Below are 17159 nucleotides of genomic sequence, written 5' to 3'. Positions count from 1 at the left end.
TGATGTGCAGCAAACAGTGATGTACAGCAAACAGTGATATACAGCAAACAGTGATGTGCAGCAAACAGTGATGTACAGCAAACAGTGATATTCAGCAAACAGTGATGTACAGCAAACAGTGATGTACAGCATACAGTGATGTGCAGCAAACAGTGATGTACAGCAAACAGTGATATTCAGCAAACAGTGATGTACAGCATACAGTGATGTGCAGCAAACAGTGATGTACAGCAAACAGTGATGTGCAGCAAACAGTGATATTCAGCAAACAGTGATATACAGCAAACAGTGATGTGCAGCAAACAGTGATATACAGCAAACAGTGACGTACAGCAAACAGTGACATGCAGCAAACAGTGATGTGCAGCAAACAGTGATGTACAGCAAACAGTGATGTGCAGCAAACAGTGATGTACAGCAAACAGTGATGTACAGCAAACAGTGATGTACAGCAAACAGTGATATACAGCAAACAGTGATGTACAGCAAACAGTGATATTCAGCAAACAGTGATATACAGCAAACAGTGATATTCAGCAAACAGTGATGTACAGCATACAGTGATGTGCAGCAAACAGTGATGTACAGCAAACAGTGATGGGCAGCAAATAGTAATGTACAGCAAACAGTGATGTGCAGCTAACAGTGATGTACAGCAAACAGTGATGTGCAGCAAACAGTGATATACAGCAAACAGTGATGTTCAGCAAACAGTGATATACAGCAAACAGTGACATGCAGCAAACAGTGATATACAGCAAACAGTGATGTACAGCAAACAGTGATGTGCAGCAAACTGTGATATACAGCAAACAGTGATATACAGCAAACAGTGATGTGCAGCAAACAGTGATATACAGCAAACAGATATATACAGCAAACAGTGATGTACAGCAAACAGTGATATACAGCAAACAGTGATGTGCAGCAAACAGTGATATGCAGCAAACAGTGATGTGCAGCAAACAGTGATATACAGCAAACAGTGATGTACAGCAAACAGTGATGTGCAGCAAACAGTGATGTGCAGCTAACAGTGATGTACAGCAAACAGTGATGTGCAGCAAACAGTGATGTGCAGCAAACAGTGATATACAGCAAACAGTGATGTACAGCAAACAGTGATATACAGCAAACAGTGATATACAGCAAACAGTGATGTACAGCAAACAGTGATATTCAGCAAACAGTGATATACAGCAAACAGTGATGTACAGCAAACAGTGATATACAGCAAACAGTGATATTCAGCAAACAGTGATATGCAGCAAACAGTGATATACAGCAAACAGCAAACAGTGATGTACAGCAAACAGTGATGTACAGCAAACAGTGATATACAGCAAACAGTGATATTCAGAAAACAGTGATATGCAGCAAACAGTGATATACAGCAAACAGTGATATTCAGAAAACAGTGATATGCAGCAAACAGTGATATACAGCAAACAGCAAACAGTGATGTACAGCAAACAGTGATGTACAGCATGAAGCTCATCAGCAGCTCATCCTGTGAACCAAACTATCTGACATCTGTTTTACCTTTAGACTCTACTGATGTGCTAACATAACATTTTGTGTTTTTGAAACCAAAAATAATCAAGTTTCAGTAAGTAACAAACTATGTGATGATGCAATTTTAAAAAAGGTATAGAAGCAGACTTTTAAAATGTGCTTGCTTCTTTTTACAGGTTCACTCACTTTGCTATAATGACTGTAAATTTATCTATAAGCATGACAACAGGACTTTTCGTTACGACTTCTCAGCATTGAAGAACGCTACGTCATATTCAAGTGCAGCAAGTTTCACGCCTAAAGGCCTAAAGTATTATCGTGAATTTCAAATAGGACTATGTGGAAATAAGGTCAAGTCATTTCCCTTTTGTTATATTTTTGTTGTAATACTGTCCAAGCCACATATTATTAATTATGTGTTCTTTAATATTAATTATAGGGAATTAAACAGAGTGGTAGTTTTAACATTTTGGTACACTAGTATATGAAAATTAATATGACTTTATTTATTTATCCTTTGTTGACCAGGTCAGTACTACTAGCCTAGTAGCCTCTTTTCAAGGGAAACTGATGGTGGGATTGATAGTACTAGGGGATATTTGGCCAGCGCATCAGGAAACTTCTCCTGTTCTTTTAGAGAGGTACCCTGGGATCTTTTACATCAACCTAAGCTACTACCAACTCAAGCAAATACTAATTCATCTAGCTGTTGGGGGAATAGAACCCATAGCCTTCTGTACCAAAGGACAGTATGCTACCTGTTACATCACTGACACTGCTTAATAATAATGAATGATAACTGGTTTTGTGAGCTAGAGTTTGTACTTGTTTGTACCATGTAATGATTTGGACATTCGGTGGCACAAAAACAGGTAATAAGGTCACGCTGTTGCTGTGCCATACATGGATAAAGCCCCAACTGTGACCCAGAAAACCCTGAGTTTGCCTTGTGGCCTGGGAACATTGGAAGCCCTTGGGGAGGGTGGGAGAGTGCAGCTGATACTAGCTCACCACCTTATCTTGGGAGAAAGAGACAACCTTGTCCAGTACAGTGATGGCACCCAGTGGAGATTGGCTACTGCATCAGGGCAGTATGAGGGACATGGGACAAGTAACCACCAAGCAGCACATTGACACACTGTATCCAGAGTCAATGTATATACAGAAGTGCACGTGCGTCCCTTGCTGGTGCTGTGGGAGTCCTGCTTATCCTATCTGCCATGGGACAATGAAAGATAGCATAACCGCTAACCCTAGGTTCACTGAGGATGATGCCACTGCTGAACCTGACCACTGTACCTCCCCAGCCCAGATAGTATTAGGTACTACCTGCTATCAGCCAAGCATTCCTGGTATGGGAGGGCTAAGAGTCAGAATGATGGCCAGAGTAGCCTGGTGATTAAAAAGATTCATTTAACAAAAAAAAGTCAACATTTCCAGACTTGGGTGGTGTGTGATTGCACAGGGGGTGTTAGTTGTTATCACCTTTTTTAATACTGAAAAATGTTATTAAAAATGGAAAAACAAAGAATAACACAGCACTTAATATTTCATGGAATTTATAGCTTTCTTACATATGAAGTATGTATTCTGGAAAAGATCCAAGAGATTGAGAGAGTTATTTCCCTACACTGCCTGCAGTCTGTGTTTTGTCATATAGGTATTAGAGGGCCAGCCAGGGAGAATGGAAAAGAGTATTTGATCTGTGAGATTCCCTTTATTCTGCAGTATTTTAACCTTTGTCAGTCCTTCAAAATAGTCCTTGTTACTTTTTCACCATATTTGTTTCTCTTTAATTTCTACCTGATTTTAAACTATGTGTTCATTTTATACCACTCACTAGCTATTCCTTCTGAAGACATTTCTACCTTCCCTAATAACTGTTGAATAATTTCTATTCTTTAAACTTCTCTCTTTTTAATATGTTGGTATATAAGTGCCACTGTCTCATTTTTACTTCATTACCCTCCATTTTTATCTTAGGTTTTATTGGTGCATGATCTGAATTAGTTATTGGATGTGTGTCAAAGCTTTCAATTAAATGCACCTGTTCCTGTGAAATATAATTTCTTTCCAGTTTAGCCCAGTTGTTGTACCTTGGGAAATAATATGTAAATTCTTTCTGAGTTTGTACTACTGAATTCATGTCTTCCATACCATATATTTTCATAAATTCTTTCAGAAGTCTACCTTCCTTTGCTATATTTTCCTTTCTAGGTCCCTCAGTACATCCTCACTATTTCCTCACTATTGCAAGTCAAGGTTCAGTCCCCACCTATAAGTAATAATCCCTGCTAAAAGCTGATTACTTCACCAAAAATGTTCATAAGCACCATACAGCAGTTTTTGGTGGAATATAAATACATGCCAGTGTAATCCTCCTTCCCTGCTAATAGCCCCTTACTGCCACGTATCTACCATTACTGTCTTTTATTTCCTTTTCTATCAGTATTGAAGCCCTCTAGCAATCAGTATTATAATTGCCATGTTCCTTTGTCCTTGATATTCTGCTGAATAGCCATTCTGAAATCCTTTCTTTGTCAAATTAACATGCTCATGTCTTTCAAAATGTGTCTCTTGCAGCATTGCTATTTGCACTCTGTATTTCTTAATATAATTCAATACTCTTTCTTTTTTGTCTATACCTGTAAGACCATTTGCATTCCAATATACTATGAACAGAGTAGCCATCATGATAAAAAGCCATTTTTCCCACTTATTACACGACAGTGTTTTGAATGTGGTAGCAACTTTTGTCTTAAAATGCACACACTAATGTTTGTCCAGTTGATCTTTTATACATTTGTTTCTTCTCATCTCCATTTGAAACTGTATTACATTTCTCAAGACTTTTTTCTTTAATGAAAGCCCTCAAACAAAAATCAAAATACATTTTCAGAACACCTCATTATGTATTAACGTAGAACAAACACACAAAACCATGTACATGTTTAACAAATGGCATTTAACCCTCCAGACAGTGACAACTAACCCAGAATTGACAGCTGTACTTAAAGGCTTAACCTAATCTAAAATTAAGGTTATCCATGCTAAAGCACATGTTAAAGACTGTGTTCCCACTTACACAGATTGCTGTCTGTTCTTTTCTTATCTCTCTTCCTCTATAAGATGTAAAAATAGCATGTATGATTTCAGAAAACATTAAATTTTAGCCGTAAGAAAATGTGCAGTGGCTACCTTTAAATAAACTAAATTATATGCTGTTCTAGTAAATGCATTTCATTATTTAGGTACCAGGAAAGCTGCTATCTCTTATTCACTTCCTATATTTCAAACTTTATTTTTCACTGAACTGTTTGTCATTGTACCTTTACATTTTGTATTTCCCTCAGCAAAGAATGCTCTGAACTCTCAAAATTAATTGTTTGTACCTGCAGACAGTTTGTCTCCTAGTAAAAGTAGTCAGCAATGACGGAAAAAGCTAATTTGCAAGTGCATGAAGGAAAAATTGTAAATTTCACTCAGAACAAAATGTATAGAAATCTAATGGCTAACTGTCTTCAGCTGCAGACTTCTTGTCACTCAGTGAAAACATTTGCTAACAAGCTAATATCTTTGCAAATGCAAAAATATTACAATTTTTCATGGCTTTCATGCCTTTCATCATTTTGTCTTATTCTTCAAACCTGTTTGCTTACAAACCTGGTTAACAAAGGATAAATTAATACATCAGTAAATACATAAAAAATATTTATAGCTTAAGCCAAGGACATTAATGTAGACATCTACTCTTATACAAACTAGGGAAATTATCATCTTAGTTCAACATGTAATATAAATAGTATACTTTTTACACCCCTCCGCCACCACAGCATCTCAGGATCACAGCATTATATTAACTTAAACTTGCTCATGTTTAGACATTTTTGTCTTGTTATACTGTTAAACCTTTATTTTTTATAACCAAAAAGGTACTTGTTTACTTTAATATGTTTAACATATACCACAGTCACTGAAAATACCCCCAACATTTAAAGTACACTTGACTGTATAATATACAAAACTACTGTACAATATAACCCACAGTTTGTATAATGCAATGTTTTATACAAATACTAATAAGAACAAACATTATTTTACTCCTTTTTTCCATTTAGTGTCCTTCTAAATATTAAATATGTAAAGTGGAGTATATACTTTACAGTCACTCCACAAGTTTAACAAAGTTAACAAACGTCCAGTCTTTTTCTCAGCCACTTTTATTTTCAATGCCATATTTCACAGATGTGATTAATGCTTTATAATCTCTCATTTTTCACTAATTTCAGTATTACTGATTTTCCTGGTCATCTCAATCTCCCAACACTAGACTCTGGTTAAAGTCCAAGGTAGTCATGATTCTTTTAGTATTTGTTTCTGTTATAGTCAACTCTTATTCTTTTTTTCTGTCTCAAACATTTTTCTTTGAAACATTAGAAAAGGTTTCACTGACAAAGTCTCTCTGTGTGCTTTTTGTCAGAAGAACGAGAAGTAGAGTCCCCTTCTGTTTGATGGATCACATTTTGTTGGACAAGCTTTTTTATTTTCTCCTTAGCCTGTTCTGCATCAAAAAATGTCTTTGATGCTCCAAAAAAGAATACTCTGAAGACAGCTGAATACAGTAGCTTGAATATCACACCTGCCTCTCAACATTCCCTGATTGCTGGGATAAATCTGCTTGTCTTCTGCTTGGTGTACAGTGAATAATCATTTTGCCAGGAACAAATCCTTCCACTGGTAAGATTGCATCTTTACTATTAAAGGTCGAGGTTGATTTTTCATGACCAGGTTTGGAGCATGCATATGATGTGGCATTTCAGTTAACAACTCCTGCTGTGGAATACCAGTCCAGGTGCTCATTTGTGCTTTCATAAAATTAATGCAGTTTGTTCATTCCAGTTTCTCAGGTACAGCAGAAAATCTTAGGTTTCCCCACATGCTCTGTCCTCTAATTCTATTATTTTCTTAAACATTTCATCTTGAGCAGTCTCATATTTGGCCAGACCTTCCTTCATTTCACTCTGGTTTTTGCAGTTTTGTCAGTTCATCTGAATAACTAGTTAAAGCTTCTATTTTCCCAGCGTTTGTTACTTGTTAATGTTTCATTTACTTTAATAAGCTCTAATCACATTTGACTTATTTTTCCCTCTATATTACTGGAAGCATCTCTTGTACCAAAGCTGAATCTTGAGCTGAGTTTTGCTGAACAGCTGCAGGACCCTCCCCAACCAGTACTTTCTCTTCACCTTTTCTGCTTCTTTCAGGTGCTCCAAATTTCTTCTTTACTGGCATTCAGGCAAAGTGCCTACTAGCCAGTAACTGAATTTGCCCAAATAGTTTCAATGGCATTCCTTTTTCTCAGTTTCTGTTTTCACACTCGGAGAGCTGAAATTAAGCTGTTGATCTCTGAACACCCATCTTGGAAGTCCTCGTTAGTTACCATCTTGAACAGTATATGGTCAGTGCTGTTGTATTGATTGCTGTCTAAGGGGACTTGGCATTGACTACATGGGTCTAGGTTACTTAAAAAGACTATCAGAGAGATTCATAAATGTAGCATCTGTGATCAAAGGCAAGCCAGCACTATTTACAGCATGTGCCCAAGTCATTAGTGTGTGCATGATGAGCCCCAGTGCTTATTACATGTGCATGTGCCCAAGTCAATAGTGTGTGTATGATGAGCCCCAGTGCTTATTACATGTGCATGTGCCCAAGTCATTAGTGTGTGTATGATGAGCCCCAGTGCTTGTTACATGTGCATGTGCCCAAGTCATTAGTGTGTGTATGATGAGCCCCAGTGCTTGTTACATGTGCATGTGCCCAAGTCATTAATGTGTATATGATGAGCCCCAGTGCTTATTACATGTGCATGTGACCAAGCCATTAGTGTGTGTATGACGAGCCCCAGTGCTTATTACATGTGCATGTGACCAAGTCATTAGTGTGTGTGTGTGTGTGTGTGTGTGTGTGTGTGTGTGTGTGTGTGTGTGTGTGTGTGTGTGTGTGTGATTGTATGTGTGTGCAACAAGCCCCAGTGCTTATTACATGTGCATGTGACCAAGCCATGTGTGTGTGTGTGTGTGTGTGTGTGTGTGTGTGTGTGTGCACGACAAGCCCCATTGCTTATTACATGTTCATGTGACCAAGCCATTAGTGTGTGTGTGTGTGTGTGTGTGTGTGTGTGTGTGTGTGTGCATGTGTGCACAACAAGCCCCAGTACTTATTACATGTTCATGTGCCCAAGTCATTAGTGTGTGTATGATGAGCCCCAGTGCTTATTACATGTGCATGTGACCAAGTCATTAGTGTGTGTGTGTGTGTGTGTGTGTGTGTGTGTGTGTGTGTGTGTGTGTGTGTGTGTGTGCGTGACAAGCCCCAGTGCTTATTACATGTGCATGTGACTAAGCCATTAGTGTGTTTGTGTGTGTGTGTGTGTGTGTGTGTGTGTGTGTGTGTGTGTGTGTGTGTGTGTGTGTGCGCGACAAGCCCCACTGCTTATTACATGTGCATGTGACCAAGCCTTTGTGCACAACAAGCAGCTCCTAGTTGTGGCAGCAGCACAGACCCACAACCAGATCATGATAAAATTACCTTGTGGCCAGATTAATCTGAGATAAACATTGAAAGAATACAGGCACCTCTGGTAGTTGTTTGACTTTGTGCACATAGATGTGAAGACAGTATTCACAATGTTGATGCTTTGTACAATATATATGCAGACAAATTTTTCAAAGTGTAAATGTCATGGATAGATAAGGGTAGAGTCGAGGTGTCACAATAGCAACAGAAACTAAAAAAAAAGAGAGTTGCCAAACAAAGCAGGGTGGCAAAGTACAATGTAGGAGGTGGTGTGACAATAACTGAATTTAGAATAGTGTGAACATTAGACAGGAGAGGTGAGATACAGTAAAGTAACATGATGGTCATTGTTCCCCTCTACTCGTCACTCATTAGACCCATTATAGAGTACATCGCCCCTTTTGGAATGTACCTCACAAGACATCTGCAGCAGCTGGAAAGGCCACAGAAGTACCTCACAAAGAGGATTACTGGCCTCAAACAGATGACCTACACTGACCGTGTCAAAAAACTCCAGCTTTACTCCGTAGCATATCGCCTCCTCCGAGGTGAACTCTGCCTAACATATAAAGCTATGTCAAACCCAGAGCTGTTGGACATGCTACACCTAAAGAAATCCCAATCCCTCCAAGCTACACACTCTAGGGACCTAAACCTTGTCACCACAATAAACAGGACAGGCTGGAGGGATAGATTCCTGTCCCAGAGACTTCCTATACTCTGGAACAAGCTACCCATCTATGTCAAGCAAAGTTCTTCATTAGCACTCTTCAAGAAAAATCTCGATGAGTGGATGAGAAATAGGAATTACACCCTGGGGATCACTTCTGCGTCTCTGCTGGACAGTGGCACAGGAAAATAACTTTCTTGGGTGGCGTAAGATATGGTACCTTGCTGGCTAGGCTTACGTAGGCCCTTGGGCCGATAGCCTAGTACCTACCTATGAACCTATGAACCTATGTATTGACCTGCGCCAGTCTTCACAACATCAGAGTGTGAGCAGTGGACCTGTACTACAATGTGAATGTCATTAAAGAAGAAAAATGTTATAACCACAGGGAGAGCCACTGAACTAGTGAGATTAAAAGGGGTCATAAAGCACATATGTCAGGGGAAAATGCAGAACAGGTGCAGACTGAAAACAAGAAAAGAAAGACAGGCCTACAGGGATATTCTACCTATCAGTACATTAGCACAGGAAATCAGAGAAGCAGTCAGACTGAAAGGGGACATAAAGCAAACACATACGGGGGAAATGTAACACAGCTGCATACTACAAACTGAATATTGTAAGACAACATGCGATATCCAGGGGAATTGAAGCTCCCACCCAGGACACTGACACAATGAAAAGCATTTCATGCGTACAGTGTGACATAGAAGGCATTGACTTTACTATATGTCAGGCTCTTATGATGATGTGCAGTAGTGCTAGGCTCATTTCCATGATCTGTTAGCAGATGATAAGGATTTTCCCTCATTTTTGGTATAGGACAAGGAGTGCCATTCTTTGTTGGTTGTACGTGTGCATCGATGTTCCTCTCAGTGGCTTGTGCAACATATGAAAACAGACAGAGGAGTTTTCTAAGCTCTTTATGGACCTCTGAGTTGTATTTATCTATTTCTTTCCAGAATAAAGGTTGGAAATAGGAATCTAGGACAGATATGCAAAGGGGAAGCAAGCAGACAGTATAACACGTGGTGAGCCACTAAGGAAGGTGAACGATGGAGGTGAGATACATCTCCCAACTCTATAGCTTAACAAATGCAGAAGTAAATTTGGGTAGAAAATGTCAAAGTCCCTGCCAGAACCTACATATTGATGAGAAGAATCCTTCTTTTCAGGGTAAAGGAATACATGAGAGTAAGAAGAGAGAAATACCCAGCAAACCACGACTCAGAGGTGGTGCGCACATGGATTGGTATTACCGAGATGAGAAATGTACAAGGCCATGACAGCAGAATCTTTTTTGGTGGGGGGGAATTGAACCTGCAGCCATCCTTACAATCTTAATGCACATAGACATAACATGTTAAGCCACTTGTCTACCTGTGCAGAATCACACTTCTACTGTTACACCATCATACTAATTCCCTTAAGCTATGCCAATACTGACAGATGTGGTACTGCTGTACAGAAGATATGCATACTTGTTTTTAATAACTACAGCTGTTCATGTGCAAACACAGCCATGTTCACGACAGCAGGTTTACTTACCCTGGTGGTTCTTTAGGGGCTATAGTCTGCCCCAACTCAGCTCCTTCTTCCTTTCGGTCTCTGCAGGGGCTAGAGATATAAGCAAAGCATATTGAAAAATTGGATGGTGGCATGCAGTGGCAGGTAATTTGTTTAGCTAAAAGATGACACTCAATAATGTACACTACGCACTGCATAAACCCAAAAAACAAACAAAACAAGACTGCAGCCTTGCCGTCTTACATCCATAGAAGAAATTTAACAATAAAGTTTCTGTTGTCACTTTTATTGCACCAGTTTTGACTGAGTGCTTTTATCCTAAGCTGGACTTCATCAGAATCAAACAATAAGGAATTCACACCATTTAAGTGCTATTCTTAAACCAATAACAAGTAAAAGTCAAATCACATAATACCTCACTTAATTTCTATAAAAAGAACTTATCTAACCATCCCAAATGTTAAAAAAAATCAGTTTTGTTGTATATATTAAGAAAAATACTAATTTTATATATATATATATATATATATATATATATATATATATATACATGTTTGCAGTCATACGGTCTAATGCTAAATGGTCGAAAATGAATTGGTTGAAATCGCTTTACTGATTAATTAAAAAGTCTAAATAAAATTAGTCTAAATTCAAAATGTCAAAAATGTCGAATTTGTCCATTTCTGTACTGTAGTGTGATCTCGGAGTTGGTATATTTAAGTAGGTGGGGTAGGGGGTGCAGCAAAATAGTAGAGGTGATCTAATTGCTTTTTCAATGAAATGATTTCAGACATTTTGATATTTAATGTTTTGGGTTTAGATGTTATTTTTCGATCAAATAAACATTAGAAATTATGGCATTAGAACTTGGGTAGGTAAACCATATATATATATATATGTATGTGTATATATATATATATATATATATATATATATATATGTGTGTGTGTGTATATATATATATATATATATATATATATATAAATATACATATATATATATATATCTACATACATATATACATATATATATATATATATATATATATATATATATATATTCAAAAACATCCTCACCTTGCCTAAATCAGAATCAGAATCAGAATCACATTTATTGGCCCAGTATGTGCACATACAAGGAATATGACTCCGGTTTCAGTGACTCTCCAAGTATGAATTATATAAACAACATACAATCCACTTAGAATGACCAAGACTCCAACCATAAGCAGAGAATCGTAACTAAGTCCAATATTAGTTGCAAAAAAAACTTTATTTTCTTCCAAACAGCAACATTCTAGAGGTTAGCACTTTCGTGGTTGTATCACACCACTTCATCAAACCATAAAAAGCTGTTAAAACCATGAATTAATATAGGAATTCAAAAAATCAGTCATCCTATCACTGCGTTGCACCAATTAATAACTTAAAAATATATACACATACTTAAAGATGCATTGGTATATACCTCTATATTCTTGCCTACAAACAAGTAAATGTTGCTGTGCTTGTATTAGTAAGAAACATACAAATATATACTCTAAAACATCATATAAAATATGAAATATATATATATATAAATGCAAATAATTAGTATTAAAACGCTGTACCTTAAATTAATAATCACATAAATATGAGTATACACTAAAACATCATATATATGCTGAAATACAAGATGTGTAGAATGAATAAAAAATATATCTCCATATATATATATATATATATATATATATATATATATATATATATCGGTGTATAAATAAAGATAATTACAGTCAAAAGCAGTCCCTTGAAAATGCACATGTACTATGCAAATGAATAAATTATATTACTTAACAAACTATATGTGCACCTTCAAATTTATGAGCATCCTACTTTCTAAACAGACTATAGTCTGTTGAATAAAAATCACTAGGTCAGGTACACCTTCCATTTCCACAGGGAGTTCTATTTTTTAGAGAGACTTCTATTTTGTAAGACAGGTTTCAAGGGTATTCTGTCATTCAACCCTTTGCCCCTTTCCTCCCTCAATCTAATGATCCATCTGGTCTCTGAAGTTTCTCTGCGGTTGATCAAGTCACCCCCTCTTTCATTCTCATAAACCTGCTCTAACACCAGAAACCTAAAATCATGCAGTGGATCAGTGAGGGAGACATGTCTGGCTGGGGCACTGGTGATGGTACATTTCTTAATATTCAATAGATGTGCACGTATGCGGAATCTCAACTCCCTGTTGGTCTTTCCAACATAAAAAGATGAGCATGTCTCACAAACTGCCAAATATATCACATTCTTACTATTACAGCTTGCTTTTGTCTTAAAAGCCAACATCTTTTGCATATCTGGATGAAAAATGGTGTTCTCTTGTGCTATAAATGGACATTGGTTGTATTTCTTACAGGAAACAGTACCTATTGCACCTTCATGCTGCCCCTTAAAATCACTCTGATAACACAACATTCTCTTTAAAGATTTCTTATTTTTAAAAAGAAAGCTAGGTCTATCACCTACTAACTTTTTAATGTCTGAATCTTGTGTTAACACTGGCCAATACTTCGCGACAGTATCTGTTATAATGTCAACATTACTTGAATAATATGTAGGTACCCTCACTACCTGTCCCATATTTCTTTTTCTATTGTGAGTATGTACTCTCTGTTTGGATGAAAAATATGGTTTCCCAACATCCTTTCTTTTAACTATACTCTCTTTCATTAAATGTTCCGTTTTACTATCCTTATATCCTCTTGCATGTAACCTCGTTCTTAGGTTACTGACTTCTCCTACTTCCGACCTGGATGTTCCAAGTACTTGTCCTTTTACTATATTATCAAAGATGTAACCTGGATGCATACTACCCCTGTAGAGAAGGGTGTTTTTGTAGCAGTCCTTCCTATATGTACTTGTAGAAAAATCTCCTTCTATATTCTTAGATATACTTACATCTAATAAATTAATTTTCTCACTAGAGAATTGCATTTCAAACATCATAAATTGTGTGCTAGCATCCAGTTCACTATGGCACATTCTTAATTCTCTCTCATTTCCTTTCCACAACAGGAAAAAATTGTCCACAAAACGCCTGTAGAAAATGATTTTATTCCATTTTCCTGATATAATCTGCTCCTTCTCCCACATCGTCATAACCAAATTTGCGTAACTATTGGCACTTGGCGTGCCTGTCGCTACCCCTTATTTTTGTAAGTACAGGTAATGCTCAAATAACATCACATTATGTGCTAGAATCAAATCCATAAGTAGACATGTTCAATCTATTTTCCTATGGTCACATGTACCATCAATAACTAAGTAGTCCCTTAACATCTCTATGCCTGTTGTGTTTGGAATAGATGTGAATAAGGAGCATACATCCATGGTTACTAATATAAGTGAACTCTTTCCTCATCTGTATTCTCTAGAAATTCATACAAGTCCTGCACAAATTGTTTTGTATCTCTTAGGATATAGTGATTACTGTCTACCATTGGTCTAATAGATCTTTCTACATAGATAGATAAAGGCTCTGTAAGCCAATTCCTGCCTGACACTATCGGTCTAAGAGGGGGTTTATATAAGTTCTTATGTATTTTAGGCAGACATTGCATTACTGGTGTCAATGGTTTGTGTACTGAAAAATAGTCATACATGTCTCTGTCTATGTGTCCTTCTAACAAACAATCATATAGTGCTGTTTCAATACTATTCACTATTCCTTTTAACTCTAATTCCTGTAATTGACTCTCCAAGTATGAATTACATAAACAACATACATGCAACTATTAAGAAGAAAAAGAAATCCCACTCCCTCAGAGCGACATGCTCCAGGGATCTAAACCTTGTCATCACAATGAACAAAACATGCTGGAGGGATAGGTTCCTGACCCAGAGACTCCCCAGACTCTGGAATAGACTGCCCATACATGTCAAGCAGAGCACCTCCTTGGCCCTCTTCAAAAGGAACCTTGACGATTGGATGGGAGATAGGAAATTCACCTTTGGGATCACGTCAGTCACCCTGCTAGACAGGGGGCCAGGGAAGTAAATATTGTGGGAAGAAATATCCAGGGAATTGTTATGGCTAGGCTTGTATAGGCCCTAGGGACGATAGCCTAGTACCACCCTATGAACCTATGAACAAATGACATACATGCAACTATTAAGAACAAGACAAAAAAATGTAAATATACATATACATACAAGGTGAGTGCAAGAGATACTGAAAGAAACTCTGAAAGAAACAAATATTAACAATATGTAAACAATACTGCAGAATCCTTGGAGGCTTAGGAAAAAGAATAATCCAGCCTAATAAATAAGCTGAGTTAACCGTTTATGAACTTGATGGCCTGTGGAAAAAAATGTTTTTATATCTGCTTGTTTTGGTGCATATTAATCTATAATGCCTGGTTGATGGTAATAGTAAAAAAGATGATGGCCTGGATGTGAAGGGTCATTGATGATTTCCCCTGCCCTTTTCATGACTCTGGAATAGTACAGGTCCTGTAAGGAGGGCAAACTAGCACCAATGATATTTTTGGCAGACCTGACTATTCGATGCAACCTGTTTTTGTCATGATTAGACAGATCCAAACCACACTGTTATGGTTGAGCTGAGAACAGACTCAATGACTGCTGTATAGAACTGAATCAACAGTTTCGGTGGGAGGTGGAACTTCCTCAGCTGTCGCAGAAAGTACATTCACTGTTGTGCCTTTTTTATGATGGACTCTACATTGGTCTCCCACTTCAAGTCCCGGGAGATTATAGATCCCAAAAACGTGAAGAATTACACTACTGACACAGCAGTATTAAATATAAAGAGGGGGGATAATATTGTAGCACCACTCCTAAATTCCACTGTCATCTCCACAGTTTTAAGAGTGTTCAGCTGTAGATTATTCTGACTACACCAAAGGGCCAGCTGCTCAACCTCCTGTCTGTATGCAGACCCATCCCCATTCTTGATGAGCCGGATGAAAGTTATATCATCTGCATATTTAATAAGTTTGACAGAGGGGTCCTTAGAGGTGCAGTCATTAGTGTAGTGGGAGAACAGCGGTGGGGAGAGCACACATCCCTGGGGGGCACCTGTATTGTTTGTGTGATAGCTAGATGTAAATTATCATCTAGATATAAATGAACCCACATATATTAAATAATACAAAAATAAGTATATTAAATGCTTCATTGTTATATAAATTATTTAAAATAAATAAACTTCTTTCTTTTGGGAGATATCTGACTTCATGTTTGTAAAGCTGTCAAGTTTGTATGTTGTGAAGAGGAATGGTAGCACCTCAAAATACCATGTGCAAGGACTACAAAACAGATATGCATCTGAGCCAGGTATGGAAATAAAGTACAACATGAAAGCTGGTGGGGGAATGCAGAAGTCCAAGACGCAGTCAAAAAAAAGAAGGTGTACAGGAAAAAGGGAGGCAGAAAAGACAGATAATGGTAGGAAGAAATACTGGTTGGCTAACAAAGAGGTTAACAGAGGAATTGCTATAGCAAAGAACAATGCATCAAAGACAGTGTACCAACTTCTGGTAAGTGATTCAGTAGATGGCACAAAGAACCTCTATCATGTTACAAGGCAAAGACAGAAAGAAAAAGAAGATAGTCAGACATCCTTCATATGGGATGCCAGCAACAACCTGCTCACCAGTCCACAGGACATCAAAGGCAGATGGAAGAAGCACTTCCAGCAGCTTCTGAATGAAGAAAACCCCACAGAAGCTGTACTGCCCCAGAAACAGCCTACAATGAGAGAAGAAGAGGAGCCCACCCTAGAAGAAGTAAGAACAGCACTAAGGAAGATGAAGTCAGGGAAAGCAGCAGGCTCAGATGAGGTCACAGCAGATATGAGAAAGATGGTTGAGATAGGAGAGAAATGGCTTCTGAGTGCACTTATAGCAGCATGGAGAGAAAGGCGTATCACAGGTGACTGGAGAACATGCATACTCATACTAGTGTACAGGAACAAAGGGGACATCCACAACTGTGGGCAATATAGACGCATCAAACTCCTGATACATTGCATAACATTTCTGGAGAGGGTGATTGATAAATGGATATGCAGAGCAGTAGAAAGTAAGATGGGATTTGAGCAGTTTAGATTCAGATCAGGATGCAGCAATGTTTATAGTAAGACAGATAGTTGAGAAAAACAAGAGATGAGGAATGAGTCCAACTGGGCATTCCTAGAACTGGAGAAAGCATATGACAAGGTCTCAAGAAGACTGACTTGGGCAATACTGCAGTGGTTCAAATTCCCAAAAACATTATTAGAATTAGTACAAGCTATGTACAAGCACCCAAAGACTCAAGTACGAACAGTATTTGGTCTCACAGATGGGTTCCCAGTGGGAGTGGGTGTGCGTCAGGGTTCAGCTCTGAGCCTTCTGCTGTTCATACTAGTGATGGATTACATTAGCAAACAGATTGAACATGGGGAAACAGATCAACAAAGCTGCTGTATGCAAATGATGTAGCATTACAGGCAGACTGATCAAGAATTTCAGCAAATGATAGGGGAATGAAATGCAAAACCGAAGGCACATGAGATGAAACTGAGTACAGATAAGACAGTGGTAACGGCAGCAAATGGTGGAAATTATAAGAAGCTGAGAAATGTGAAAGAAGGGAAAATAGTGGAACAGCTTCGAGTATCTGGGAGGGGTGGTTGAAGAGAAGGGACATATGAATCAGGTCAAAGCTGGAATCAGAGTGGATGCAGCCAAATGTCACAGAGTGTCAGATGTAGCGTATGACAGAAGAATGCCAAAGAAGCTGAAAAGTAAGGTGTACAAAACAGTGGTGTGACCAGTACTACTGTATGGTACAGAAACCTTGGGTAGTAAAGGCAA

The 17159-nt window shown here is 38.0% G+C and overlaps 1 protein-coding gene across 1 annotated transcript in view; it reads left to right on the top strand.

Annotated features, from left to right (window-relative positions):
• Nucleotides 1–17159, top strand: part of ELAPOR1 (endosome-lysosome associated apoptosis and autophagy regulator 1) — an 885667-nt gene that overhangs the window by 598100 nt on the left and 270408 nt on the right. The window contains exon 15 of the mRNA XM_044076128.1: nt 1692–1865. Coding sequence (XP_043932063.1) covers nt 1692–1865 — 174 coding nt within the window. The remainder of the gene's footprint in view (nt 1–1691; nt 1866–17159) is intronic.

Source organism: Protopterus annectens, chromosome 7.part0, assembly GCF_019279795.1.
Source record: "Protopterus annectens isolate FY-2018-M chromosome 7.part0, PAN1.0, whole genome shotgun sequence".
Lineage (NCBI taxonomy): Eukaryota > Metazoa > Chordata > Ceratodontiformes > Protopteridae > Protopterus > Protopterus annectens.
This window is presented reverse-complemented; position numbering and strand designations above follow the sequence as displayed.